This window comes from Mustela nivalis (assembly GCF_964662115.1).
Source record: "Mustela nivalis genome assembly, chromosome: 13".
Taxonomy (NCBI): Eukaryota; Metazoa; Chordata; class Mammalia; order Carnivora; family Mustelidae; genus Mustela; species Mustela nivalis.
Genome location: NC_139032.1, coordinates 4122845 through 4148452, shown reverse-complemented (window position 1 = coordinate 4148452; position 25608 = coordinate 4122845). Strand labels below are relative to the sequence as shown.

Here is a 25608-nt window from a genome sequence, read left to right as displayed (position 1 = left end):
ATGGAGGGGGTCAGCAGTCTGACCCCGTGGGGGGCTCCAGACCCCAGGATCAGGCAGTTGGGAGAGACACGTAGGAAGCTGGACGGTGGGCCCTGGGCCCCAACCTATGGATGTGGTTGCCTTAAGGATCCTGAGATGGGGTATGATCCTGGCTTATCTAGGGAGGCCTGGTGTCACCCTGGGTCCTTCCGACAGGAGGATGTGCGAGGTGGTCTCTACAATGTGGACAAGGCATGGGTTCGCCGAGGTGCCCGGCAGGAAGTGGCCCTATGTGTGTAGCTCCTTGACTTGGCTGGGAGGCTTCCTCCTTGCTTCTGGGCCCAGAACTGAAGAGGCTCGGTGTGCTGTTGCAGCTGTGGCACCTGTTCGCTGAGGCAGGGACAGGAAGACATCCTGCCTCCCGGTGGACAGCGTGCCCCCCGGAGCACCCTGGCCGGACAACAGGGGGCCGAGGTGAGGCTCACTGAGAGCAGAGTGGCGCTGGAGTCTGGGGGCGGTGCCTCCCAGGGTAGGCGGCCTGCGTGCGGGAGAGGGGGGTGTCTTAACCCCCTGGCCTGGTTGGTATGGTAATATGAAAATGGTTTAGGGGCAAGGTGACTGCTGGGTGTGAGGTGCCAAGAGCTGTGGGGGCAGCGGGTAGCCGCAGTCCCTCTCTGGGAACTCGTCCCTGCAGGCGGCCTCTTGGCTCCTCCCTCCTGGGGACGGGGTGGTGGCGGTGGGGGTCCTGGTGATGAAGAAAGGCCTGGGACCAGGCAGCTTTTGTAGGGCAGAGAGGTCTCTGGAGAGAGCCTGGCACTGGGGCCCAAGTGCCAGGGGGTGGAACCTCTGGGCAGTGGTGACTGGCCCCAGGCTGCAGCCCAGGGGGCTCTGGGACGACTCAGCCTCTGAGCCCCAAGGCTCCTGCCCCAGGCTTGGCTCATGGAGGGGGGTTGCTCGTGCCTCTGTCCACCGGTCACAGAGCCACACACATGCTGGAGGGAATCGGCAGCCGGTGTTAGGGATCAAGGTTGTCTGGGGGACCTGTTGTGTTCAGGTCAGATAAGCACACATGTTTGTGGAAGATCTCTGTACTGCCTTGCTTTCTGGGGCAAATACTATTTCTGGTTTAACACGCCCTCCCTGAAGTCTGGATTGCAGACCAGCTTTCCATGGCCAGGCCTGAGGGCCAAGGCTGCCTGGCATTCTGCCGGTACCTTCCTCCTCACCACTGACCAGCCTCTCTCCTGCCTCCACCTCTGTCCCCCTCCCTCATCTCTCTCCCCTCCCCATCTCTGCCTCCCTCCCCATTTCTGTCCCCTGTCATCCCTGTCCCCCCCCCCCCCCAGCTGGAGCCCTGTATCCATAGCAACAGTTGCTGCTGTGGAAGCTGGCGCCTGCTCCCTCATCCCGCGGGGAGGTATTTTTGGCACTGCGGAGAGATTTTATTTTATCTTTGGTGTTGACTTTTACTCTTTGAGTGAGCGCCGCACAGACAGAGCTGGGGCCCTTTCCAGGGAGGTCTGAGGGCTGCCCGTGGCTGTGTAGACGGGGTCCGGGACAGCACTTCTATGGGTGCCCAGGCTAGACGGGGGCTCTGGGAGGTGACTCTGGAGGAGCCTGGAGCTCACGGTGTGGATCAGCCTCAGGGCTGAGCTCGTGGCCATAAGAAGAGATCACTGGGAGCTCTGACTTGCTTTTTGGCACAAGCCACAGTGCAGACCCTTTGGGGACCTCACGTGGTGCGTTCCCATGCTTTGTCCAGGGCCCTTTGTACAAATAAGGCCACCGAGGCCACCAGGGTCGTCCTGGTGTCTCCTTCTGAGCCGTCTTCCTGCCCCTGCCAGGCCCACACGAATGGCATGATGTCTGGAGTCTGTGTCTTCCTTATCACATGGGCCCTCTTGTTTCTTGGGGGGCGGTCAGGGCTGCCCCCACTCACCCTGGTCCTGGTGGCCGGGAGCACAGGTGACCTCTGCATTTGGCACCCCTCGCTGAGGCACTGCCAGTGGGACTTCCAGGAGACTCGGGGGCATCGGCCTGCCTGCCCGCCCCTGCATACATGGGCGTGGTGGCTGGGGGGTGCATTCCCATGTGTCCTTAACCAGGGCACCAGGAGGATGGGGGTGGCGGGCCTGGGGGGGGCGGGTCTGTGCTTGAGGGGTGCTGAGGATAGCCCGTGGAGGACTTAGTGTCCTCAGGAAGCAGAGGCCCTGGGGAGCAGGCCCAGCGGGGCATGCAGCTGCCAGCCCCTCAGAAGCTTGAGATGCCCTCTCCCAGGCTTCCTTGGGGAATGCACGGTGGAGGCGGGCTGCTGGCTATGCTGAGCCGCTCCCTGACCTCCCATCTCTGCATCTGCCCAGTGGGGGTGAGGGCAGCTTGCAGGGGCCCTGGGGCCAGGCCTGGTGTGTCCAGATCAGAGGCAAGGCCGGTGGAGCTGGAAGCTTGCTGAGACCCAGTAGGGTTATTTCTGCCTTGTCATCATGGAAACCCCAAATGGGCCAGGAAGAGAGCCACCGTCCAGCCTCCTCAGTCTCACTATCACTGGCCGCGCCTCGTAGGTTAGTCTTCTTCCCAGACACTCAGTCTTGCTTGAATACCCAAGTGCAGGCTGGAGGGTAGATGGGACCTTGGCTGCCACCCCACAGGGCTCTGTCTGCCGCCGCTCGGCACACAGTAGGTGCTGTCCACGTGTGTCCTTGAGCCAGAGCCCAGCAGGAGGAGGCGTTCAGGGCTTGTGGGTTTTACAGAATTAGGAATTGTGCTCCAGGGAGGCCAGCTCTGAAACCATCTAGGGAACAGACACGGGAGGGGGCGCTTGGGGAAGTCTGCACCATGGTGCCGTCCCCTCGGGGAGGAAAGTAGCCCAGCCCAGGGATGTGGCCGCCTAGCATCATCGTGATCACAGAGAATCGGGACGCGGGGAAGAGGAAGCGGAGCTCCCACGCTTGCCTCCTGAAGGCGGCCCTTCTCATTCATCCTTTGGTCTGCACGTGGGAGTTTTGTTAAATCCCAGCCTGGCCCAGCCTGGTGCTTTTCACCCGAGCTCCGCCCGGCTCCTGGCTCCCCGCTTCCCACTCCCCGCATCCCTCTGGCTAGTTCTTAGGCTATAAATAGCCACGCAGTGAAGAATTGCGGCCACACGCCCAGGCATCGAGGTTTTGGACGACTTCCCTGCGGGGGCGAGGGTGAGAGTCCCTGCTGAGTGCTGCGGCCTTCCGGGCACGTGGGGCTCTTGTAACGCCGTCTTTGCAGCCTCCCGAGCCACGGTTCCGAAAGCAGTGGAGGAGATGGGTTTTGTAGGAGCACCGGTGCTGCCACGGGCGGCCTGCTGTGCCCGCGTCCTGTGTGTGCGCCGACCTCCACACCCCTGTGGTCGGGTGCTCAGAGGCGCCGGGATCTGTGGATTGTGGCATTTTTGGGGAGGCACAGCTCAGCGGGGAGAGAGCTGTGCCTGACCGAGGGAACAAAACCAGCTTCGGGCTGTGTAGCTTTGGGTGGGCACTGCCTCTCTGGTTAGGGAGCGTGGTGGGAGCTCTGGGGCTGTCACTGCCCAGGGCCCGATGCAGGACGCCTCCCCCGGGCTTCTTCTTGGATCCAGGATGCACGCTGCATACCGCAATGACGGTGACCCGAGAACAGGAGGCCGTGAGCACAGCGCAGCCTCAGGAAGGAAGCCGATGGCCTGGTTGGTACAGGTCACATGCAGCCTGAGCCCCAGCCCCGACCTGGGGAGTCTTGGGTGCCCATGGCACAGGGGCCCTACCTGTGTCCACATGGACAAAGGACATTCAAGGATGCCAATGAGCGAGGCTGGCACTTTTCTCAATGCCAGTGCAGGGAGGGGGCTGTGCCACGTTGGGGGAGGGGGACCCTGACCTGCGAGTCGGATGGGCAGGCCCTGTGGGGCGTGGCTGACTGGGTCTCGGGGAGTGGATCCCCACCTTTCCTCGTTAATCAGCACCACCACTGCTAGGCTTTGATGCCACTGCCTGTGGATCTGGGGATGGCCATGGGGTATGTGGGAGGCTCAGGGGTGAGCAAGGTGGGCTGGGGCTGGGGAGGCCAGGGCCATAGGCTGCTAGGGCCTCTGCTGGGGACTGGCAGTGCTGGGCACGGGGGGGCATCTGCTGTGGTTGGCCTGTGAGCGAACCCTGCTTTGTACAGAGCTGCCCTACGGATGGGGAGCAGGAGGGTGAGCTTCGGGAACTCACCACACTGTGTGTGCCCGAACCCTGGGTCCCTGCAAGTCTCCCAGTCTGGAGCACGTGCACTCTGCTCGGAGATCGGTTGGCTGTCTGCTGCGGCACCACCACGGTCCCAGGATCGCACGGGTCGGGTCTCAGGGCCATAGCCCTGGGCAGCCCCACAGGGAGTGTGGGGAGGCAGGCCCTACTCTTGGGCAGGGCCAGAGGGCTCTGGGATGCCGAGGTGGGGGCATGGAGGCACTTAACATCATTAGCTCATTTGCTTCCTTGCTCTTCTGCTTGCTCGGCTTGTTGGCGCTGCCTGGGCCCTGGAGCAGCTACAAGATTCATTCCCTTTCTTCCTGGACTGTTCTGGGTTTTGGCAAAGGCAGCCTGGGAAATGAGGAGTTTGGCCATAGGTAGCATAGTGATCCCGTTGGTGTGTGGTGGGGTCACAATGCAAGAGGGTGCCCCCCAGCAGGGCTGTGTCCAGAGAGGCTGTCCCTACCCTCATCAGTCTGCTGGACAGACGCCTGCTTATCCCTGACTGTGCCGTTTCAGCCAGGCCCTCCTAACACTGACCCCCAGGACTCGGCACTCAGGCCCCCATAGTAGCCTGTAGCCAAGGAACGGGAAGCAGCGGAAGCGGTTGGCTGGGGCTGCAGCTGCGGCCAACCTGCTGGTGGTGAGCCGCTCTGATCTCTCTGAACTGGACAGCATCAGGGTGGAGACTTGAGGGCAGAGGTCTTGCCCAAGGATACCTTTCTGGGCCTGGCCAGGGCTGTTGGTAAATATTTGCCTGAAGTGGCATCTCCCTACCCGCCAGGGTATGAGCGTCAAGGAGGGACTTCCTGACCTCTGCTCAGGGTGTCAGACCTCCAGTTTTTACAACCTGCTGTCAGGGTTGTTCCCACCTGTGGGAGGTGGGAGCAGAGAGTCCCCTGGGGTGCCAGGTGCAGCACTCAGGTGACTGGGGACATGGCTTGACCATTACCCGGGGAGGGAGCCCACCACAGGAAGGGAGCCCACTGAGCACTGGCTTCCTGTTGGATTTGGAATTCCATTTTGATTTTGGGAGGGACACATGTTATCTTCCCAAAGGTCATCAGAGTGATGGGATGGTTGTGCTTCTTTGTGGCCATACCCAGGACACCTGGGCTGCAGGGTAGATGACCAAGGGAGGGCAGGATGGAGGATGGTACACAGTAGGATGGTGGCCAAAAGCTGATTTCACCTGCCATTTTATTTTACTTGATGTCACTGGGAATTTGTAAGTTTTGGTCATTATCTCACTGCATCCTTGTGTATGTACACAGTGGGACATGGAGCAGCTGAGGTGTGGCGTGATGAATCCATCCTGTAGCTGGACGTACCATTATTAGGGCTGTGAATTTGCCTTCAGGAAGTTTGTCGTGCATTTCCCTGTAAGTTTTATTGGTTCCGCCAGAGATAATGATACATCCTTGACATCTCCCACACCCTGGGCATGTAAGGGTCTTAGAACACTCAACTCGGTCTACCCACCCCTGCCTCCTGCCTGCCTTTTGTAATGTTGCTTCTAAGATTTCTTTTGTGTGTTTGATTTTTATTTATTTATTCATTCATTTATTTATTTTTTAAAAGATTTTAAGAGAGAGAGAGACAGCATGAGAGGGGAGGTCAGAGGGAGAAACAGACTCCCCATGGAGCTGAGAGCCTAATGTGGGACTCGATCCGAGGACTCCGGGATCATAACCTGAGCCGAAGGCAGTTGCTTAACCAACTGAGCCATCCAGGCGCCCCTGATTTTTATTTTGCTGTAGTGTACCTAGTGTGGTTTGTTTTTTTGCATTTAATTTGCTCGTGGCTTATAGCACTGCTTGAATGTATGTCTGGAGGTTTTGCTTCAATTTTGGAAAACTTTGGAGTATTGTTTTATGCATGTTGCTTCTGTCTCATCTTTATGCCCTCTTCTGGAATCCTGTTTACCTGTAGGTTGGAACTCTTCGCTGTGTTCTATGAGCTTTCTATCCTCTTTCCTGTATTTTCCACATGTTTGTGCTTCCATGTTCCAGACTACTTATGTTCTATGGTCTTATCTTCCAGTTTGCTGATCCCATCTTCAGCTGTGTCTTTTTGCTGCTAGGTTATGTATTGGGTTCCCTATTTAATTTCTTAGTTCTAGATTTCTTTTGTTTCTTATTTCATGGATTTTAGTTCTGGTGAATTTTGGTTATCTATCTTCCTTCTTTACCAAATTTTAATTTTTTATGGTTTTAAATGTTATAATTCCAGTTAACATCAGTGTTATATTAATTTCAGGTGTACAATATAGTGATTCAGTGCTTCCATATGACACCCATTGCTCGTCATAGCAAATGCCATCCTTCATCCCCATCACCTGTTTTCCTCACCTTCCACCCAACTCCCCTCTGGTACCAGCAGTCTGTTCTCTATAATTAAGAGTCTGTTTCCTGATTTCTCTCTCTCTCTCTCTCTCTCTCTCTCTCACTCTCACTCTCACTCTCACTCTCTCGGCTGTCTGTCTTCTTGAGTCCACTAATCACAGAAGTGTTAATGTCTGTCTGATACCTACAATATTTGGACCCTTTGGGGGTTTGTTGCTATTGTTTTTTTTTTTCCCCCTGTTGATTTTCTGTCATTTGGTCTCAGCTCCTAGTTGGCCTGGCCATTTTTGACTGGTATATTTAAAGCTTATGGAGATATTTGAAGTTGTGGGCGATTTTGTTTTCCTCTAGAGAAGATTTACTTTTGTTCCCAGTGGATACTGCAGTAGATAGGGGCGGGTCATGTTAATCCTGTCTGGAATTGAGCACAGCCTTCATGAGCAGTGCTCCGTTCTGTTTTATCCATTCCCCTAGCTTCTGAGCCTCTGGAGAAAGTAGACTGAAAGCTGGAGTCTTGCCTGTCAGACTTTGGATGCTCTGCCCCATGGCTTGGCTCCTGGTCTGCAGCCTGGTGCGTACAGGAGGGCAGTGCCGTCTTCTAGACATGGAATGTGAGCTACATGTGTAATACGTGCTATATGTGTAATGCATGCTACATGTGTAATGCGTGCAGTAATGGGCACATTGAATGTGTAAAATGAGCAGGTGGAATTATCTTAATAATGTTTTTCTTCTGTTCAGTACATCCAAAATACTCTTTTTTTCATGGAAAATATAAGAATATTAATGAGGTTTAAATAATTATAAAAAAATGACTATGTCTTAGAAAGTTGGTGTATAGGTATCTTACACTTAGATGACCTCTGTGTTTCGAGCTGCTCGTCAAGCCCTCACAGCCACAAATGGCTTATGGCTATTGTCCTGGGCTGAATGTGGCGACTCCTGTCTCTCCACTGGAGTCACACCCAGAGCTGGCGACTCCTTTCAGGTGTGTGTGCAGTGAGCGCCTACTGTCTTACCTTGATTCTGGCAGTAAGGCTCTTGCTGTCAATTTGGGAGGAACCAAGGAGTCTGTGCACACCTGTGGGGCCTTTTCTCACCCCCGACTTCCCTCAGCCTCTGTGGATCACACACAGTGGGTCTGTCTGGCAGGGTGCCCCCCACCCCCTGCCCGGCCCCCGGGGCATTGCCCAGCCCGTAGGGACACCCCACCCACTACCCCACCCCCCGGGGCACTGCCCAGCCTGGAGGGACACCCACCTCCTGCCCAGCCCCCTGGGGCAGCACCCAGCCTGGAGGAACGCTGTAGATGTTCAGGCTTGGGAGCATGTCCACTGAGCAGACACTGGCCTGAGGCCATTGGTGGCTGAAGCCCCTGCTTCCTGGCCTCTGGGGCCATCTTAGGTTTGTTGGAATCACTCAGGCTAGAAAGAGGAGCGAGGTCCTACCAGCTTCTTTCTAGGGGAGGGCATTAGAGCGAGTGGCCAGATGCTGCCTTCTGCGCTAGGAGGTGTCAGCCCCCCCCATGCCTGAGTAGCCAGAGCTGCAGTTCTGTGGGTTCCTGGGGTTAGAGGCTTGCCAGGCAGAGGGTCTGCTTTCTGGGGAGGGTCCACAACTTTCAGCAGGTTGTTGCAATGACCTTATGCTTCACTGCTACTCTGGTGTCCCGCAGCCATTGGACCCTGTGCAGGGGGATGGGCTCTGGCCCAGCAGGCCTTGAGGTGGAGGAGTATCAAGTATCCTGCCCACCCCCTCCATCCCCACAGGTATGTCCTTGGTAAGGGTGTTCATCTCGGCTGATTGTGACCATGGTGTGGCCACATCTGTCATGAGGTGTCCCTGCGGGGAAGCAGCCCAGGGTGGGGCTGGCCCTTCCTAAAAACCAGAAATGCGATGTGGTCAGTGCAGGTCCTGGCTGGGCCTCAGGTTACTTCTCTCTAAGGCTGACTGTCCCCTCGGGCAGAGGGAGGGGCTCCGTGACGGTGGGCAGGGGTGGACCACTCAGGGCCAGCCCGGCCCAGGAGAGAAGTCACACTAGGCCCCAGTGAGGATCTGGGGTGGGGCCACTGTGGGCAGGGTGACACAGCCCACGGTGTGTCCATGGAACTGGCGGAGGCTGTCCTAGGGCTGCCAGCTGGCCTGGCAGGACTGCCCTTTGACGTGGCTATAAGTGGCTCCCTGCCCCCTCTGCCCAGCGACCTGAGCCCGAGGCCACAGCCTCCATCTAGCCAGTTAGGGTCCCCCCTGCTGATGGCTGGTGATGGAGCAGGGCTCTCTTGGCTTGTAGGAGGTTCAGTTCCCCCTGCTGTTGTCCGTGTGGTCAACTGGGCTCCGTGTCCTGTACAGTAACTCACTCCAGAAGCGTGGCCCTCAGAGCCCACAACCATGGGAAATGAAGAACCCGAAATTCGGGGCTGCATCATTTTAGGGAGGCGATGTGAGGGCGGGTCATCAGGAAGACTCCCGGGAGCGCTGCGGTACCTCAGATCTGTGGGGGTGGGAGCGTCAACCCACGCCTCCACTAAAGGCACTTTTGTCCACGTGTTTGCAAAAGGGCCATGGAGCTGTTTCAGAATGTTCCCCAAATGCGGGCAGGGATGGCCTTTATGATCTCTGGACTTGTGGGGACAGTTTGGGTCTCTGCCCGCTCTGAGGGCACCCCCGTTTTCCTAGCCCCTGGGGAGTAGGGAGCACCTGACCAGCTGCTGGCACTGCCCATCGGGGAGGGGCGGGGACCCTTATCCGAGCTGCATAAGGACGCCTCCTCGATGCTTGGGGTCCTCGAGAGAGGACCCGGCTGAGGAACCCCTCTGGCTATGTCTGTGTGTCCGCCCGCGGGGGCGGGGGTGTTCTACAGACTTCATTGTTTAGGCTGAGGTCGAGGAGGGTTCTTGTGTTTAGAAAAGTGAGTTTATTTTTAAAACCTCTGCCAGCATGAGACACGGAGCAGGTCACAGCGGGAAGAGTGTGTGCGGTGGGGGTGGAGCTCAGCTCCGGGAGGGTCAGGATGGCCCCACCGAGCTGCGCTCCCCACCAGGCAGGGCCCAGCATCTGCCTGTGGTCGCCGCGGTCTGGGTGGCCTCCGACCCTGTGCCGACGGAAACCACAGCGGCCTGCGTGGCTGCGACTATCTACTCCCCTGACTGAGTTTCCCCTGGCCTTGGGGACCTGACCTTCACCCTGGTTTTCAGTGACTGTATGTACATGCCACCCCCCCCCCCAGTCCTTCCTGCACACCCATAGCCTCAGTGACCATCTGGTGACTGAGTGAGGCATACGCCGGTGCCCTCTCCATGTGGTCACCACCCCAGGGACGCCCCAGACCTCACACCACCTCCCTGCCTCTGCTGGGGAACACAGCAGCGCAGATGCGGAGCCTGCCACACGGCCTCCAGGCGTGAGAGAGGCCCTCGCACGGGGGGGGGGGGTGCGGCTAGGGATCACAGAGACCGTCCTCCTGGGTCAGCATCCCTGGAGCCCCGTGCTGGGCCAATGCGCTGACATGGGGCAGCTCTCAACAGCGGCCCTGGAGGCTTTCTTTCACTTTGATTTATAACCAGATGGGCTGGAGAGAGGACACATGCCAGTTAGTGGCCCCAGGACTCTGGCTTTGCTGATTCTGGGCACCGTCTTCCGGCTGCCCGCGCCCCCTCTCTGCCCTGTGTGTGGATCCCGCCTGCACCTGCCTGAGTGCGGCGTCACCGGACAGCTCCGCTCCTCATAGGCCTGGTTGGGCTTTGCCTGGCTGAGGAGAGGACTGCAGAAGCCCCAGAGGCAGGGGACTTCCCCTGTCGCCTCTGTGTGGGCAGAGCTTCTGACCCCCGGGCTGTGTGGGAGAGGCTGGTCAGGCCTGGCTGCCTGCCCTGCTCAGAGGTGGCCGTCCCCAACCAGCGCAGCCCTTGTCCTGCAGGAGAGGAGACAGCATCTCCCCAGAAGGCTTCTCCGTTAGCTGACTGGCTGCCGCTGCTCTGGGGCAGCTGGTGGGTGGGAAGCTGGTGTAAGCGACCTCTCCTCCATGTCTAGTGGGGGGAACTGGACACCCCCCCCCCCCCCCCCCCCCGTGCAGGAACAGCCTGATGCCCGCAGCACTGGGGGCTTCCCTCCTGCCCTGGTCCATGAACTCCAGGCCTCCAGCGCCTCGGTTAGGGCTCGATCCCACCAACAGTGGCTCTCCCGCCGTGGAGTTGCTGGTCTGATGGGGCTGACCGGCCCTCAGCACACAGTGACCAGGACCGGGGCCAGCTCTGTGAGGGGCACCGGGCAGCACTCTGAGGACATGCCAGCTGACCTTTTAAATTATCAAGCAGCGTGTCACACAGCTAAAAATAGCTAGGTGGCTTAGGATATAAATGTGGCCTGCTCCCTCCGCCTCCCACGTCCAGGCCCAGCCCCCAGCCCAGTGGCCAGAGGCACCAACCTGGAAGTCCGACCACATTCCCGCTGAGTCTTTGGCATCTGAGGGCTGCCCTCCTCCCCTCTCGGGGCTTGGGGCTTGTTAGTTGTGTCGTTGAGAACACAGACTTCTCTGAAAGTCCAGTGAAGTCTCGCCCTTCTGCGGAGGGATGCAGAAGCTGCATGTGAGGCGTCCTGAGTTGGTGGGGGCCGGGGCGGGGGAGTGCCCCGTGCCCTGCCCTCTCCTCTCCCCCACGAGGCTGGGCCCTGCCCTGCCCATAGCTTTGCCCCCCTTCCCCAGGGTTGTGCTGGAATTTGAGGGCACGCTTGCAGTGACAGCTGGACTGGGGGTGCCCAGAAGGAAGCCTTGGTTGTCATGAGGGAGAGAACGGGCCGTGTGGTTCCATGTCGTGTGGCTGGTGTGGAAGTCACGGCAGGTGGGCATTCGGAGGTCGCGCTCCCAGCGCCTGCACCTCCGCCCCAGGGGGGAGCCTCCTGAGCCCCAGCCGCCTGCTCGCTCTGCTTTTCCTGGTGTCTGGTGCTGTTCTGGGCCTGCTCTGAACCCCTGTGCCGTCCTGCAGGGGTTCCCGGAGGGCAGAGGTTGGGCCTGGAGCAGGGGTGGACCCCACTGGCGCTCCCTTGCACGTCCAGTGGCCGTGTGTCCGAGGCCCCAGCCGCTCCCGGCCACCCAGCGTGTGGAACCAGCCTCCTCTTACTTCGACCTGCCGGTGGGCATCAGGGAATGCTCCGGGCTGGAACTGGCATTTTCCTAGTGACTGAGGATGGCCAGCACCTTGTCACCCGCTTGTTGGCCGTGTCTTCATCGGACCTGTTCATGCCTTTTTTTTTTTTTTTTTTTTTTTTTTAATGGGATCGTGGGAGTTCTGTGTTCGGGATGGAGTCCCGTGTCAGATACATTATTGAGAATAGTTTTTCCAGTCTGTGGCTTGACTCTTCTTAAATAAACCATAATTTTTGCTGAGTGAAGCATGTTTCCATGTCGGTGACTGGATTAAATGTTGGTGTTTTTGTACCTAGTGTTTCACGCGATTATAGACTGACTTTAAAACTGGAGCCTTCATTTGCAAGAGCACTTTCTTGATTGTTCTTTTTTTTTTTTTTTAAGATTCTATTTAATTTTTTGACAGACTATGAGAGAGGAAACACAAGCAGGGGGAGTGGGAGAGGGAGAAGCAGGCTTCCCGCTGAGCAGGGAGCCCGATGTGGGGCTCGATCCCAGGACCCCAGGATCATGACCTGAGCCGAAGGCAGACGCTTAATGACCGAACCACCCAGGCGCCCCTTTGATTGTTCCTTTTTAGGTAGAATTCTGCTCTTAACTAATGGGTGTCAGCCTCCCCATCCCCGTGAGCACATGAACTAGATTTTTTTGAAGTTGCCTCTGGCCCCGAATTCTGTGTTTTCTTGGGGTCAGCTGTGCTATGGTTCTCCTGGTATCTCCTTGCTCTGCCAGGCCCCTCTTGTGCAGCAAGAGGCTGATAAGGGTTTGTGGGGGCTGGTGCGTGGTGCAGGTCAAGGGAGACGGCCACCCTGGAGCCCGCAGAGGTGTGGAAACCACAGAGCTCATGGGTTTGTTCTTGTACTGTGCGGTAAGAGCCCACTGGAGGGCGTCTGGAAGGACCACTCCAGGCTGCTGGCTGCGGCCGGACGGGCAGTGCTGGGCCGTGGCAGATGGGGGCGGGGGAGCGCTGGCGATGGGGGTCGAACGTGGTGAGGGTGTTGGTGGTCTTCCTCGCGGGCTGTGGCTGGAGCCCCACATGGGTGGTACTGCGCAGAGACTCCCAGCACCCAGGTGGTGGTGCTGTGTGTCCCGAGTGAACTTACGGGAGGCGTGTCTGCTGTGCCCTGCGACATTGCCGGGCCCAGGAGGGACCCTGGGTTGTCATCGGGTCCCCTGGTTTTCTGGTTCGCATTCACTCTGGTCATGAACATGTCCTCGAAGTTGCGTGTGAGTTGGAATCGGACTGATGTCTCTCTTGTGGCAGCATCAGAGTGGGTGTCGAGGACACGAGGCCGTGGAGATGTTTTCAGGGAGGGGGCGTGTGTGTGCTGCTGTGTGGGTTTTCGAGCTGTCTCTGGCTGCCAGAGATCTTTCTGCTGAGGTCCTGGTGCAGGGGCTCATGCGGGGTCAAGGGTGGAAGGCCGCGGCAGAGTGACCACTGGATTCCTGGTCCTCCCTCTGCCGCATCCTCCCCTGCAGAGCCGCAGGGGTGGCTGGTGGGCTTCCACCTGCCCCCCCGCCCCCACTATGGGGAGAGCGTCCACAGTGGCGGCGGCTGACCCTGGGCCCATGTGTCTCTCCAGGACCGGAAGCTCACCAAGCTGGAGAGGCAGCGGTTCAAAGAGGAGGCTGAGATGCTCAAGGGCCTGCAGCATCCCAACATTGTACGCTTCTATGACTTCTGGGAGTCCAGCGCCAGGGGGAAGAGGTGCATCGTGCTGGTGACCGAGCTGATGACCTCGGGGACGCTGAAGACGTGAGCACGCCCCCACCCGCTGGCCGGACCCCGGGGACGCGGGGCTTTCCGTCGGGCCAGGGCCGGTCTCAGGAGCGCCCTCGCCCCCCCCCCCCCCCCCAGGTATCTGAAGCGGTTCAAGGTGATGAAGCCCAAGGTGCTCCGCAGCTGGTGCCGGCAGATCCTGAAGGGGCTGCTGTTCCTGCACACCAGGACGCCCCCCATCATCCACCGGGACCTCAAGTGCGACAACATCTTCATCACGGGTCCCACCGGCTCCGTGAAGATCGGCGACTTGGGCTTGGCCACGCTCAAGAGGGCGTCCTTTGCCAAGAGTGTGATTGGTAAGCCGTGGCCCAGGGTGCTGCCTGGGGGGTCCCTGGCTGTGTGGTTCTGGGGCTGAGGCCGCTGCGGTCTGCAGGCTGCGGACACTCGGAGGGAAGGAGGCCTTGATGACAGAGGGACTCAGGGTTGGTGTCCAGTGAGGTGGAACGGGCAAAGGAGTCTCGTGCCCCGGACCCTGAGGCCCCTTGTGGGGGGTTCCTGGGGGTTGTGGGGCCCAGGGCCAGCTTGGGGGCCCTAGGGCCGAGGGGTCTGGTGTGGGTGCCGGTTTGCTAGGCTTGTCTTTCTGTGTTTCTTGTCCTCCTCTGAGAAGCCCCCGTGGCCTTGGTGGGTGTGGCCCTGTTCACAGCGGCTACGCAGACCCTGGCGCTGCGCTGGGGTCCCTGCCGATGGTGGGCGCTGGCTGCGGCCACTCCAGGGCCTTGCAGAGGGAGTGCTTGGAAGAGCTTCGGGGTGGCCCTTACTGGGGTTTGAAATGTCTGGGGAGCGCCAGCATGCTGCAGGGCCAGACTGCTCTGGGACGTGGCTCCAGAAATCCTGATGGGATAGGCCGGGGTTGGGGGGGACCTGGAGAGGCTCCCCTGTCCTTCGAAGCCCTGTGTGGGAGCACAGCAGGACAAGAGGGTAATCTTAGGGTTTTGCAAGCTCCTGGTTTTAATGCACATTTGGGGACAGAACTTGGCCTATTTGTGGCAGATAGAACCACTGGGAATCTGGAAACTTCTCTGGCGGGGTTAGTGGATTTGGAATAAGACATCTGGGGCAGGGTGGCCGCTGGGGTCCACAGGGCCCTCTGGAAGCTCTGGAAAGTTGAGTGCTGGGGTGTGGGCCAACCTAGGCCTCGGTTTGTCTCTCAGTGAGATGGGGTGGGGTTCCTGGCTGGAGGAAGCACACCTCTGAGCAGCCGGCAGTTTCTGAGCAGGATCTGTAGGTCTGACCTTGGGGTCGGGTGCCTGGGGCTTCTCTGGCTGGTGGAAGTCCATCTTGGAACTGGGGTCTCGGAGTACCAGACACATGCTGGGTGGTCTGATGGGGTGATGTGAAAGCCTGGCATTTCCAGGCCTTGCATTGGCCGTAATGCAAGGGGGCCCAGCTCTGGGGTGGGGGGCCCAGAAGCTCCAAACACGCAGAGAAGGGGAGGCAATTAGCATGTCTCCCTGGGCCCTGGGCAGCGAAGGGCCAGCCACTGAGTGGGGGGGCTTTTGGTCGGGTTGGGGGGTCTCCCAAGCCTGTAAATCAGGCTCCCCGCTCTGTGGGACAATTGCTGCCAAGGACCTGCTTTTGGGTGCAGCTCCCGGTGGGGGGGTTTGTGCCCATGTTTGGGTTTGTACTTGAGATGTGGCCCATGTTGGACGTTGGGCAGTGGTGTCTGAGGACATCTCTCCCTGCTCTGGGGAGGCCCTATGGCACCAGGCCTGAGGGCTCGTGTTGGCCGATGGGAAGGGAGTACGGATTGGGTGTGAAGGTGTCATTGTCACAAGCCCTGTGGCCCCAGCCCCTTGATGGCGTGTGCACACACAGCTGTGGGTTACCTGCCCCCTCTGGGGTTGGTTCCCGAGAGCCGTCCACCTCCGATGGTGTCACTACGCTCTCCCTGTGTCTGTTGGCCAGGTCCTAGGCTGGTGCTGCCTGCAGGTGTTTGTGGCCATGGTGGTGGAAGCACTGGGAATGTGGGGCCAGGGGACCAGGGAGGTACCCTGGGCACACATGTGTGTGGCTGTGTGAACACACGCATGTTCTTTTTTTAACACTCAGATTTAAGTGGCTGCAGAGCAAGGAGAGAGAAAAAAAGGGTGTGTCTGTGGCCCAAGCACATGTGAGCGTCCCCACCCTGCTCGGAGCTGGCCCCTCCCCTTCACCCCCACCTCCCTTGCTCCCCCTGAAGGGCAGACTGTGTGGGACCATGGGGCGGCTCAGCTGGCTTCCCTCAGTGGGTGCACACAGCCAAGTGCAAAACATTGTCTGCACAGTCATGTGGTTCAGAACCCCCAAAAGATGGAACTAGTCCCACTGCAAGGTCCCTTGGACTCCTGCTCTCTCCCCACACTGTTCCCATTATTTCTGACTTGGAATCTCCTAGGATTCTTCTTCTTCTTTTTTAAAGATTTTATTTATTTATTTGAGAGAGAGAGAGAGAGGGAGAGAGAGAATGAGTAGGGAGGAGCCTCAAAGGGAGAAGCAGACTCCCTGCTGAGGAGGGAGCCCGATATAGGACTCAGTCCCAGGACCCTGAGATCATGACCTGAGCCGAAGGCAGATGCTTGATGGACTGAGCCACCCAGGCACCCCCAGAATCTCCTAGAATTCTTTATACACATATCAAGATAGATCCCCAGTTTTGCTCTTTCTTACTCAAAATGTTGACTTGTTTTATTAAACATATAATAGGCGTTAAATGGAAATCATGGGGGCATGAGAAAAAGATGCAACGTTGTGCGACCTTTCTGTGTCCCAGAGAGCCGGGAACACGGCTGATGACCTACACGTGCTTGTGAACGCGGTCTGTGCTGTTCTGTGGCTGCCTTTTAAAGAAACGGGAACATTTGGAAAGCGTTGAGGTGGAGGAAACAGAGAAGGCGGAGACAGTCTGACGTTCCCCTCTGCCTTGTGTTTGGCTGGACAGGCATCGTTTGGACCTGTTTTGATAAGAGGATTTTGTGATTTTTAAAGCAGAAGCTTGTCACAGGGGAGAAAAAAAAAAAACAATCCAGAGCAGCATAACTAAAGGAAAAGTCAGCCAGAATCCCAGCCCCCTGATGTGTCCTCATGGGTCTGTCCTCGCTGTTCTGTGGGGAGGAGGTCAGTGTGCACGAACAGCCAAGGACTTTGTTTTACTCCATCTGTTGAAAAATTCCAAGGAAGCATCGTTTTGGAATGGCCTGTGCTGGGAACACCTTGCAGGCCCCTGACGCTCCTTTCTCTGCTGACACACCGCCCCGTGGTGTCTGTCTGGGGACACCTGGGGCCTTCTGGGTTTTTGCAGTTTAGGTAGCTCGGTGAGGAGCACGAGTCTTTGCTGCGGGTGGTTGGTCCAGGGGCTAGGAGGGTGCGCTCCCCCGCGTGCAGCGCCTCCCGTGTTTGGAGCACAGGCTGGGGCCTGGGGAGTAACGGGCTCGGAGCTGGGGGGGCTCCTTGTGCTATGTGCTGCTGCCACCTGGAATCAGGAGGGTCTGGGGGAGTTTTCGGGAACCGTGTGCAGGGCAGTCCTTTAGAACTGCAGGTTCTGGGCCTCATGGGGAGGGGACCCTGGCCCCGTGGCCGCTGACCCTGCCGCTGAGCCCTGTTCCTCCTGGGTACAGGCACCCCTGAGTTTATGGCGCCCGAGATGTACGAGGAGCATTACGACGAGTCTGTGGATGTCTACGCCTTTGGGATGTGCATGCTGGAGATGGCCACCTCGGAGTACCCCTACTCCGAGTGCCAGAACGCCGCCCAGATCTACCGGAAGGTCACCTGTGTGAGTCCACTGGCAACCACGAGAGACCATGCTTAGGGAAGCGCTCACGGCACCGCGTGAGGCAGGGAAGGGTGCTGTCACAGAGGGGAACCAGGCTGTCTAACTCAGCAGCGTGGCCGCCTGTCCCGAGGGGGGCCCCTCCTCTGGGCCGCTCCCAGGGCTGCTGGCTTTCCCATGTCTGGTGTGGGCTCATGCCATCGTCAGCTTTAATCAGGTGGCCTCAGCTCTGCAAGCAGGTCACCCCGTCCTCCCTCTGTGGCTGTCCTGCCTGGTGAGGCCGTAGCTTTCCTGGGCATCAGGCCCCACGACCCCGGAGTCCTGGCTGCCTCGCTCTGGCCCTGTGCCCCCCTCTCTTCAGAGATGCACGAGGAGTGAGGTCCTTGGCAGCCCAGGGCACCTGCCCTCGCCCCACTTCCACCCTGACTCCCTGCGGGGCTTAGGTCATTTCTCTCCTTCAGTTTTAACGCACTCATCTGAGCCCCTCCTGTGCTGCTGAGGGTAGGAGCGGGGAAGGTGGCTGTTGGCGGGGCCTTGTCAGAGACGCAGAGGGCAGCTCCTGGTTCCCTGCTGATGCTGGTGGAGAGGGTGGGCTTGCTGGCTGTGGGCAGTGGTCCTCCATGGGGCAGGGGTCACCCGCGGGGGCTAGGGCCTCCCTCTCAGGCCATGGAGGGGTATCGGGGGAGTAGCCTGCCAGCCCTTCTTCTTGGGTGCCCACGTGGATGGGGCTGTGGGAGACGGGACTGGTTCCCACTGGGGTACCCCTCAGCCACCCTGGGTCCCTTATTGAGGCCCTGGGCAGCAGGGCTCCCGTGCGGACCCATGTCACCATGGGCAAAGCAAGGTCAGGCTCCACCCTTGCTCCCCGAGGAAGCCAGACGGGAGGCATGTTCACTGACCACCGGCAGGGTTTGCAGTAACGCCTGTGGGGCCGCCAGCCCCTCCCGGCACACAAAGCCACACCAGTCCAGCCCTGGCATCTGTCCTGACCCCAGGTCCTGCAAGGATTCGGTATCCCCACTCCCAGCACCCCAACTCCATGCTTCTGAGTCGGGGGGCACGAGCCCCTTCAAAACAGCATTTGTTCCTGTCACACTGCTGTTCCTGTCTTCTGCTCTGGGGGCCTTGGCCTTTCTGAGGTGTGCGTGGGCCACACTTGCCCATACTTACAGTTTCTCAGGCCGCCTGCCTCCCGCTGGGACCCTGGCCCTGCCTCCTGTTGTAATTAAACCTCTCTTTCTTCGGCTTCTGTGGCCCGGTCCAGGTTCCTCATCTCCAAGGGGAGCCCGTCTGGAGCCCAGCGTCCCAGTCTGTCACTGCAGACTCTGCTGCGTGTGGGCCAACACGACCCCCATGGGTTACGGGCCTGGGGTCTGGGGCACAGCACCCCTCCTGGGCAGCAGGAGCCCCTGGGGGTCCTACACTCCTGGGCCTGCATCTGGGCTGGAGGCCACCCTACACTCCAGCTCAGTGGGAGACCACACATGTCCTGTTCTCTGTGTTCAAAAAACCAAACAAGCCAGCCCGAATGAGACTTTGAAGGCAGAGTCTTACTGAAGAATGGGATGGTTAAGGCTCTCTGTATGCTTCAGATGCTTAAGAATCCGTTGTCACTCCCCCAAGCCCCTGCCCCTGGTCCAACCCCTGCTTCTCCTGAGCAACCCCCTGCGCCTGCAGGGATACACCCCAGGGTTCGGCTCCCCCGTGTCATGGGCTTTACTGGCCGGGCTGCAGCCGACCTTGCCAGCACCCACCAGGTCTGTGGTCAGTGTGGGTACCCCCGAAAACCGCCCAGCTGCAGAACTCCACGGCATAGACACTTAAAAAAACCCCAGAGCCACTAGGCCTTGGACGTCAGCCCTGCCCATGGCCGCAGTGGGGCAGAGTGCCTGGGGCCCTCGGCCAATAGCGGTGACCACACCACGTGTGCGGACGCTCCTGCCAGGCGGGGGCCGCGTGGGGCTCTTCCCCCAGCCCGCTGTTCCTGACAGCCCCTCCTCCCTCAGCATGAGCCTGTGTTCCCCAGCCGGCTTGCACCCCTCCTGCCTCCTGCCTTAACTGCCCCCCCACGCCCCCCTGAATTAGTGCAGCTGAACCAGGTCCTGGCCTGGCCTGCCAGTGACTCTGCCCCTCTGGTCTTACAGGGCATCAAGCCTGCCAGCTTTGAGAAGGTGCACGATCCCGAAATCAAGGAGATTATTGGGGAGTGCATCTGCAAAAACAAGGAGGAAAGGTGAGGCCGGTGGGGCGCTGGGTCTGGGTGTTGCTCACGCTGAAGTCACCACCGCCGCGGCGCACGCTCGCAGGAGACCCGGACGCTGGCTGCTTCAAGCCGGGGTCCCACCTCTGCTGCCCGCAGCACGATCCCTGGCTTTGGGGGCCATCCTGGAGCCTCCTGCTTGGCCAGCTGCTTCTCACCCACCCAGCCTGGAGCAGGGGCTCCCCCATGCCCTCGGACTGCCCCTCCTGTCACCTCTGGTCTGTGAGTCCCATGCACCCACTGCTGACCCCAGAGTGCACAAGTCCGAGCCCTTGAGCTTGAGCTGCCCCCGAACCAGCCCCCACCTCAGCCGGTCAGCCAGGAAGCCTCCCCCCCCCCCCCGCCCTCCGCCCTCCTTCTGCCCTCACCCCTAAGTCCTCCCCTCTGTCCTCCTCCCCCTCTTCCTCCTCCCCTTCCTCTCCCTCCTCCTCCCCCTCTTCCTCCCTCCTCCTGTCTTTGCCTCCTCCTTGCAACCTCCTCCCTACCTCTTCACCTGACTCTCCTCCCCTCCCCCATCTCCCCCTTCCTCCTCTTCCCTCCCCCCTCCCTCTCCCTGCTCCTCCTCTCCCCCCCCCCCCCCCCCCCGTTCCTCCCTCCCCCTGCACACTCCGACCTCACCTTCTCTCTTCCTCTCTTCCCACTTTCCTCTTCCCCTGCCCCTCCCTCATCTCGGCCCCCACCCCTGCCTCGCCTCTCGCTCCATCCGTCTTCCTGGCCCCCTTGTGCGCCCTCTGCGCCCACACGGCCGTCCTGACCCGGTCCTCACCGCGGCCGTCCCCTCTCGCGCAGGTGCCCCGTTCTGATCCGCGGGCTCTCTCCTGCCTCTGGAGGTTATCCTTGTCTTATAGCTAGAAATCGTGAAGTAGCGCTCACCTCGGAGAAGTAGAAAAGGAACCGCATAGAGCTAAAGAACCCTAAGAGCAGACCGCACAAGATCACCTTCCTGCCCAGGACCGGCAGGGCCACGACCTCCGTCCCCCAGGAGTCCCCTCAGGCCTGCGTCTGCTCCCCCTTACAAGTGTGGCGAGCATCCACCGGGCCTGGGCTCCCCCCGTCACGGCCGCAGTCATCAGGGAGGGGCTGTCGGGACAGATAGGACGCCGGGAGGGAGCCAGGCCAGGACAGCCCTGGGACCAAGCTCCTGTTCAGGGATGAGGAGTGGCCACTATGAGGGCACCCAGCAGCCAGGACGCCCGGGGCTCCTGGGTTCAGCCTCACCTGTGACCCCTGGGAGCTCGGTGGCACCTTCGCAGGCCTGTCTGCCTGGTGCAGAGCCAGGTCAGGAAACTTCACTTCCCCGAGTTTCTGGTGATGGGAGGTTCACTTTCTATAACGAGAGAAAGCAGCAGCCTTCAGTGCTGTGCAGTAGGCTCTGTGCGGGGATAATTCTCCTTCCTGCCTGGGAGTAAACTGTCGCGGGCTCCCCTTGAGGACGGCGTTGCCTGCTGAGTGGTACTTGGAGAACTTTCTAGAAGGAGCTGGACACTCCATCTGGGGCCTCAGCGGCTGCCGTGCCCTCACCGTCCTGTCGCCCCTCTTCAGGTACGAGATCAAGGACTTGCTGAGCCACGCCTTCTTCGCGGAGGACACCGGCGTGAGGGTGGAGCTGGCAGAGGAGGACCACGGCAGGAAGCCTGCCATCGCCCTGCGGCTCTGGGTCGAGGACCCCAAGAAACTAAAGGGCAAGCCCAAGGACAACGGAGCCATAGAGTTCACCTTTGACCTGGAGAAGGAGACGCCTGATGGTGTGGCGCAGGAGATGGTAACGGGGCGCGTGCTGGTGGAGGGGGTGGCGGGTCCGCGCGTGCAGGGGTGTGCGGACTCCGGTTGTGGGGTGTGCGGACTCCGGTTGTGGGGTGTGTGTGCCTATAAAGGACGGTGAGGGGGGCGGGGGGACTCTTGCTGCACAAAAGCCACACCCGCCCTGAGGGGGCGCAGTGAGGGGCCCTGTGGGGTGCCCTTGGGCGTGTTGCGAAGGGCCTGGGTCGGCCAGAGTCTTGCTGTGCGCGAACGCGGGCCTTCGGTTTGAGCTCTCGCTCTGCTGCTGAGGGTGCTGTGTCCGGGCGCAGGGCGCCGGGTGTTCGGCCTCGTGGCGGGACGGAGGCTCAGGGAAGGAAGGAGACGCTGGTTTTCGCTGTAGGAGGCGAGCGCAGGGGAAGCCACGCCCGTGGCGGGAGAGGCTGCGCCGTCCCACGGGATGGAGCCCACCTCTCAGAGCCGGCTGCCGTGCGGCTGGACGTCCTGGCCCCGGCAGGTTCTAATGGGGGGGGTGTGGACTGCGGCCCTGGACGGGGGACGGGCGACCATGCCGGTCCTCAGGCCCCTGCAGGGATGAGGGAACAGGCTGGCTGGGCCATAGCAGGTGTGGGCCATGGGCCGGGGCTGGCCACTGTGGGCAGACGGCACCTGGGACGCAGCGGGTGAGGGTCCCAGGACCTTGCGGAGGGCCGTGCCTCAGGGCTGGCAGAGCAGGAGCTGTGTGCAAGGGCGTCCACTTGCCCTGGACGGTGGCCTGTGTCCTGCCCCTGTGGTGAGCGGGATGTCTGCTGGTGGCCAGGAGCCATCCATACCTTCCCCACTGCCGGTCACATCCCGGGGCCCAGAAACGGGACACACAGCTCCACGGGGCTCAGGTGCGCTGTCCCCTAAGTGCTGTGGTCGTGTGGTCCTGGCTGCGGAAGTTAACACTTGAATATTCCCGAGCCGGGTGACACGCAGGCCGGTGTGCCAGGAGAAAGGGTTGAGTCCCTTGGGACCAGGGGACCAGGCCTGGAGCTAGCTCTGTCCCTGGGGCAGCAGGAGAGGAGGTGGGTCCCAGGGGCGGCCGTGAGGGCTGCAGAGGCCGAGCCAGTGTGGAGTCCTCAGGGTGCCTGGGTGGCAGCAGCGCTCCAGGCTGTCCGTGAGCCCCGCACCTGCTCCACGTGCCCAGGGAGGCTTCCTGCCTGAGATGGATTCTGGTGAGAGCCCAGCAGGGTCAAGTGTCACAGCAATGCGTGGGCACGAGGGTACCGCAGCATAGAGGGGCTCCTGGGCCTGTCGGACCGGGCATCTTCTCCAGCTCTGGATCGGTTCTTGGTTCCTTCGACACGCTCTTCAGCTGTGGGACGCGGAGGTGCTCACACGTGACCTGGGACCTTTACTGGGACCACCCATCCTCCTGAGGGACCCCTCCCTTCTCTGCCTCGACGGCTTCCCCCACACGGTGGCCCCACGGGCCCTGCGTCTGTGTTGGGCCTGCCGCCTCGCGCGTCCTCTGCACGGTCTCCCGGCTTCTCGGCTGGACTCAGTGGGCAGTGTCCGTGAGTCCTTGGTGGTGCCCCCTGGACCTGTGCCTCCCCCGTTGCCATTCAGGACACCGTCCCCTGAGGAGCGCCCTCGAGGCAGTGCAGACTCCGTGCAGACGGCAGCGTGTTGGAGGGGTGATGACCGAAGGACGCGGGCCCTCCTCCACTCGCAGACCAGGATGAAGCAGGGATGAGCTGACGGCGGCCCGTGTCCGCTGCGGGGTCTCGGCCCCGTGTGAGCGCTCCAGCTGGGGTGGCCTTTGCCGCTGGCTGCTGGCGGGGCCAGCCCCTGCCCACCTCGGGGCGGACCCTCCCTCCCCCCGGCTTCTCTAGGCCGCCGCTGTGCGAGGTGCCCTCCTGGGCAGCATTTCAGGGCCCAGTGCCCCCGGCCGCTCTGGGCGGTCACTTACGGACAGCTTCCCGTGATCACACTGCTGCTTCCAGACGTGGGGCCCAGCCCCCGCGAACCCCTGCACCGGTGTCCTCACCTGAAACCACCTCCCAGCAGGCGGCTCCTGGGCAGGCACCGGGGACCGATCGAGTGCCGCCAGGGCTGAGAGAAGGGGGGCATCTCTGGGGACCTGGGCTGGCTTTGACCTGGCGAGGACCCCGGGAGGGGGGCTCGTGGCCCGGCCCAGCGTCCCCATGTCCACGCGCCAGCCCTCCTGCCCTCATGGCCTCCGGGTAGTGGACGTTTCAGTGTGGCAGAGAATGGGGCTAAGCTCTCCCTGTCTGGGAAAAAATAGAAGAAACACCTTCGAGAGGATCGCCGGGGGGTGACCGCGAGGACCGAGACGCAAGGAAAACTGGGCCATGAGCAGAAAATAGAAGCAGCGGCGGGGGTGTCTGCGGGCGCCTCCCGTCAGCGGTCTCTCCGGCCGGGCCGGGCGGGCGGCACTGACCTCAGCCCCGGCCCCTCGCCTGCATCCCGGCCACGTGCCGCTGCTCGCATGGCTGCTGCCCGTGCCCGAGTCGGGTGGAGGGCTGGCTGCCGTTCTGTCCTGTGGGGTGGAGAGACTTTGAACAGTCACGAACTTACATAAAATTTGAAAACGTTTGACGAAGAACCGTTGGAGGGGACATCCAGACTCGATGCCATGCCACCCGGTGTGGGCCTGTGGCTCTGCCCACAGACAGCCACCTTCTCGCTCAGCTGTCTCAGCCGTCAGAACTGGGAGAGCTGCCCACGGCCTGCCTGGGGTCCTCTCATGTGTGGTGACACCTTCGTAGCAGGAGCTCCTCTGGACGGCGATTGTCTTTGGTTACCTTGCCGTGCAGGGCACGGGGCGGCTCCCTGGCGGTCACGTTGGCCGTTTGCGGGAGCACTCGGCGTGGGGCTGTGTCCTCACCATGGCCAGCCCCGGAGGACACATGTCTGTCTGCCGTCTCTGTGTGGAATGACAAGTGATGACTGTGTCCTGGGGGGGTGTAACTTTGAAACTGTGTAAATGTTCATTTTCACCAAATTTCCCATTTATTTCTATCTCTGTGGACTATGGTTTTGCTGGTGAGTTGTCTGTGACCACGCAGTAGGTTACCCCAGCACAGTGCTGGAAAAGCTTAGTGTCTCACACCGTCCTCGTGGTCAGCGATCTGGGAGTAGCCGAGTGGGTCGTTCTGGTTCTGGGTCCCCATGCTGTGTGGCTGGGTGCTGGCTGGGGCTGGCCAGGGCTGAGGGTCGCTCCTGACGGGAGACTCGATGTTCTGCCAGTGGTTGTTCTGTAGCTCACTCAGGATACAGCTTCCTGGGAGCAGGTGATCTAGGAGCGCGAGGGTGTGTGGGCAGGGACAGGTGGCACACCCCCTGTGGCATCGCGTGTGGCCTCCTGCCGGGAGGGACAGCTGCATTCCCCTCACGGGCCCTTGAGGACACGGCCCTCAGCACGGCCCTCAGCACGGCCCTCAGACCATCATGGTGTCACTGTGCATTTTTTCTTTTTTTAATGATTTTATTTATTTATTTGACAGAGATCACAAGTAGGCAGAGAGGCAGGCAGAGAGGAGGAAGCAGGCTCCCTGCGGATCAGAGAGCCCGATGCGGGACTCGATCCCAGGACCCCGGGATCATGACCTGAGTCGAAGGCAGAGGCTTAACCCACTGAGCCACCCAGGCGCCCCATCACTGTGCATTTTGATGCCCAGAACGTCCAGGTTTGGCCTGTGGCGTGGGCTCCTGTGTTGGTCTGTGTGTCCCCTCAGTCCTCGGAGTCTGTCCTTGCTTTGGGGCACAGTGAGGTGTCTAGGTGTCTAAGTGTCTAGGCCCCTTGTACTCCCCCCTGACACACACACTCACAGTGGCCAGACTCCAGGCACCACCCCAGGCCTGCCCAGGGTCCTTCACACTTGCACGCGTGCTGTGTCACATGCTCATGTCTACATGTAGGCGTGTGTATGTCTGTTGCGTGCTGAAAGCCAGGAGCTGCTACAGGTCCTGACCAGCGCTGAGTCCTGTGCACTTTTTCCCTTTCCACATGGGGCTGCCGTGGTGACAGGGCGGAGACTGGCCTCTGCTCTTCTGTGGATTTCCCAGAGATGTCCTCAGGGACAGCTGTGACACTCCCCAGAGACTCCGGGCTCCTTCACAAACACTCTCCCAACCGTCTCCTGTGTTCAGAGTTTTCTGGACGTGGGTGCCTGCCTACACTCCTTCTCTCTGTGCCTTCTCGGGGAATGCCCAGGGCCCGCCTGTGGAAGGCAGCGGGGGTCTCCCCCCCCCCCCCGCAGGCACAAGCACCCGCTGCACCCTCACTGGCCCCGGAGCCCGGCTGGGCAGGTGCAGAGGGCTTCCTGCGACTGGCCGCTGGCGGGAGTGTCTCCTAACGGGAAGACGAGGGCGTCTCTGAGGGACG

The 25608-nt window shown here is 60.3% G+C and overlaps 2 protein-coding genes across 14 annotated transcripts in view; one reads left to right on the top strand and one right to left on the bottom strand.

Moving 5' to 3' along the window:
- The window catches only part of WNK2 (WNK lysine deficient protein kinase 2), a 117725-nt gene that overhangs the window by 17562 nt on the left and 74555 nt on the right, over positions 1-25608 (top strand). For all 13 annotated transcript variants that reach the window (XM_082694254.1, XM_082694253.1, XM_082694261.1 and 10 more), the window contains 5 exons: positions 13268-13440; positions 13543-13763; positions 17061-17218; positions 19360-19448; positions 21018-21237. In XM_082694254.1, coding sequence (XP_082550380.1) covers positions 13268-13440; positions 13543-13763; positions 17061-17218; positions 19360-19448; positions 21018-21237 — 861 coding nt within the window. The remainder of the gene's footprint in view (positions 1-13267; positions 13441-13542; positions 13764-17060; positions 17219-19359; positions 19449-21017; positions 21238-25608) is intronic.
- Positions 1-25608, bottom strand: part of IPPK (inositol-pentakisphosphate 2-kinase) — a 400388-nt gene that overhangs the window by 321947 nt on the left and 52833 nt on the right. The gene's annotated exons all lie outside the window — the stretch shown is intronic.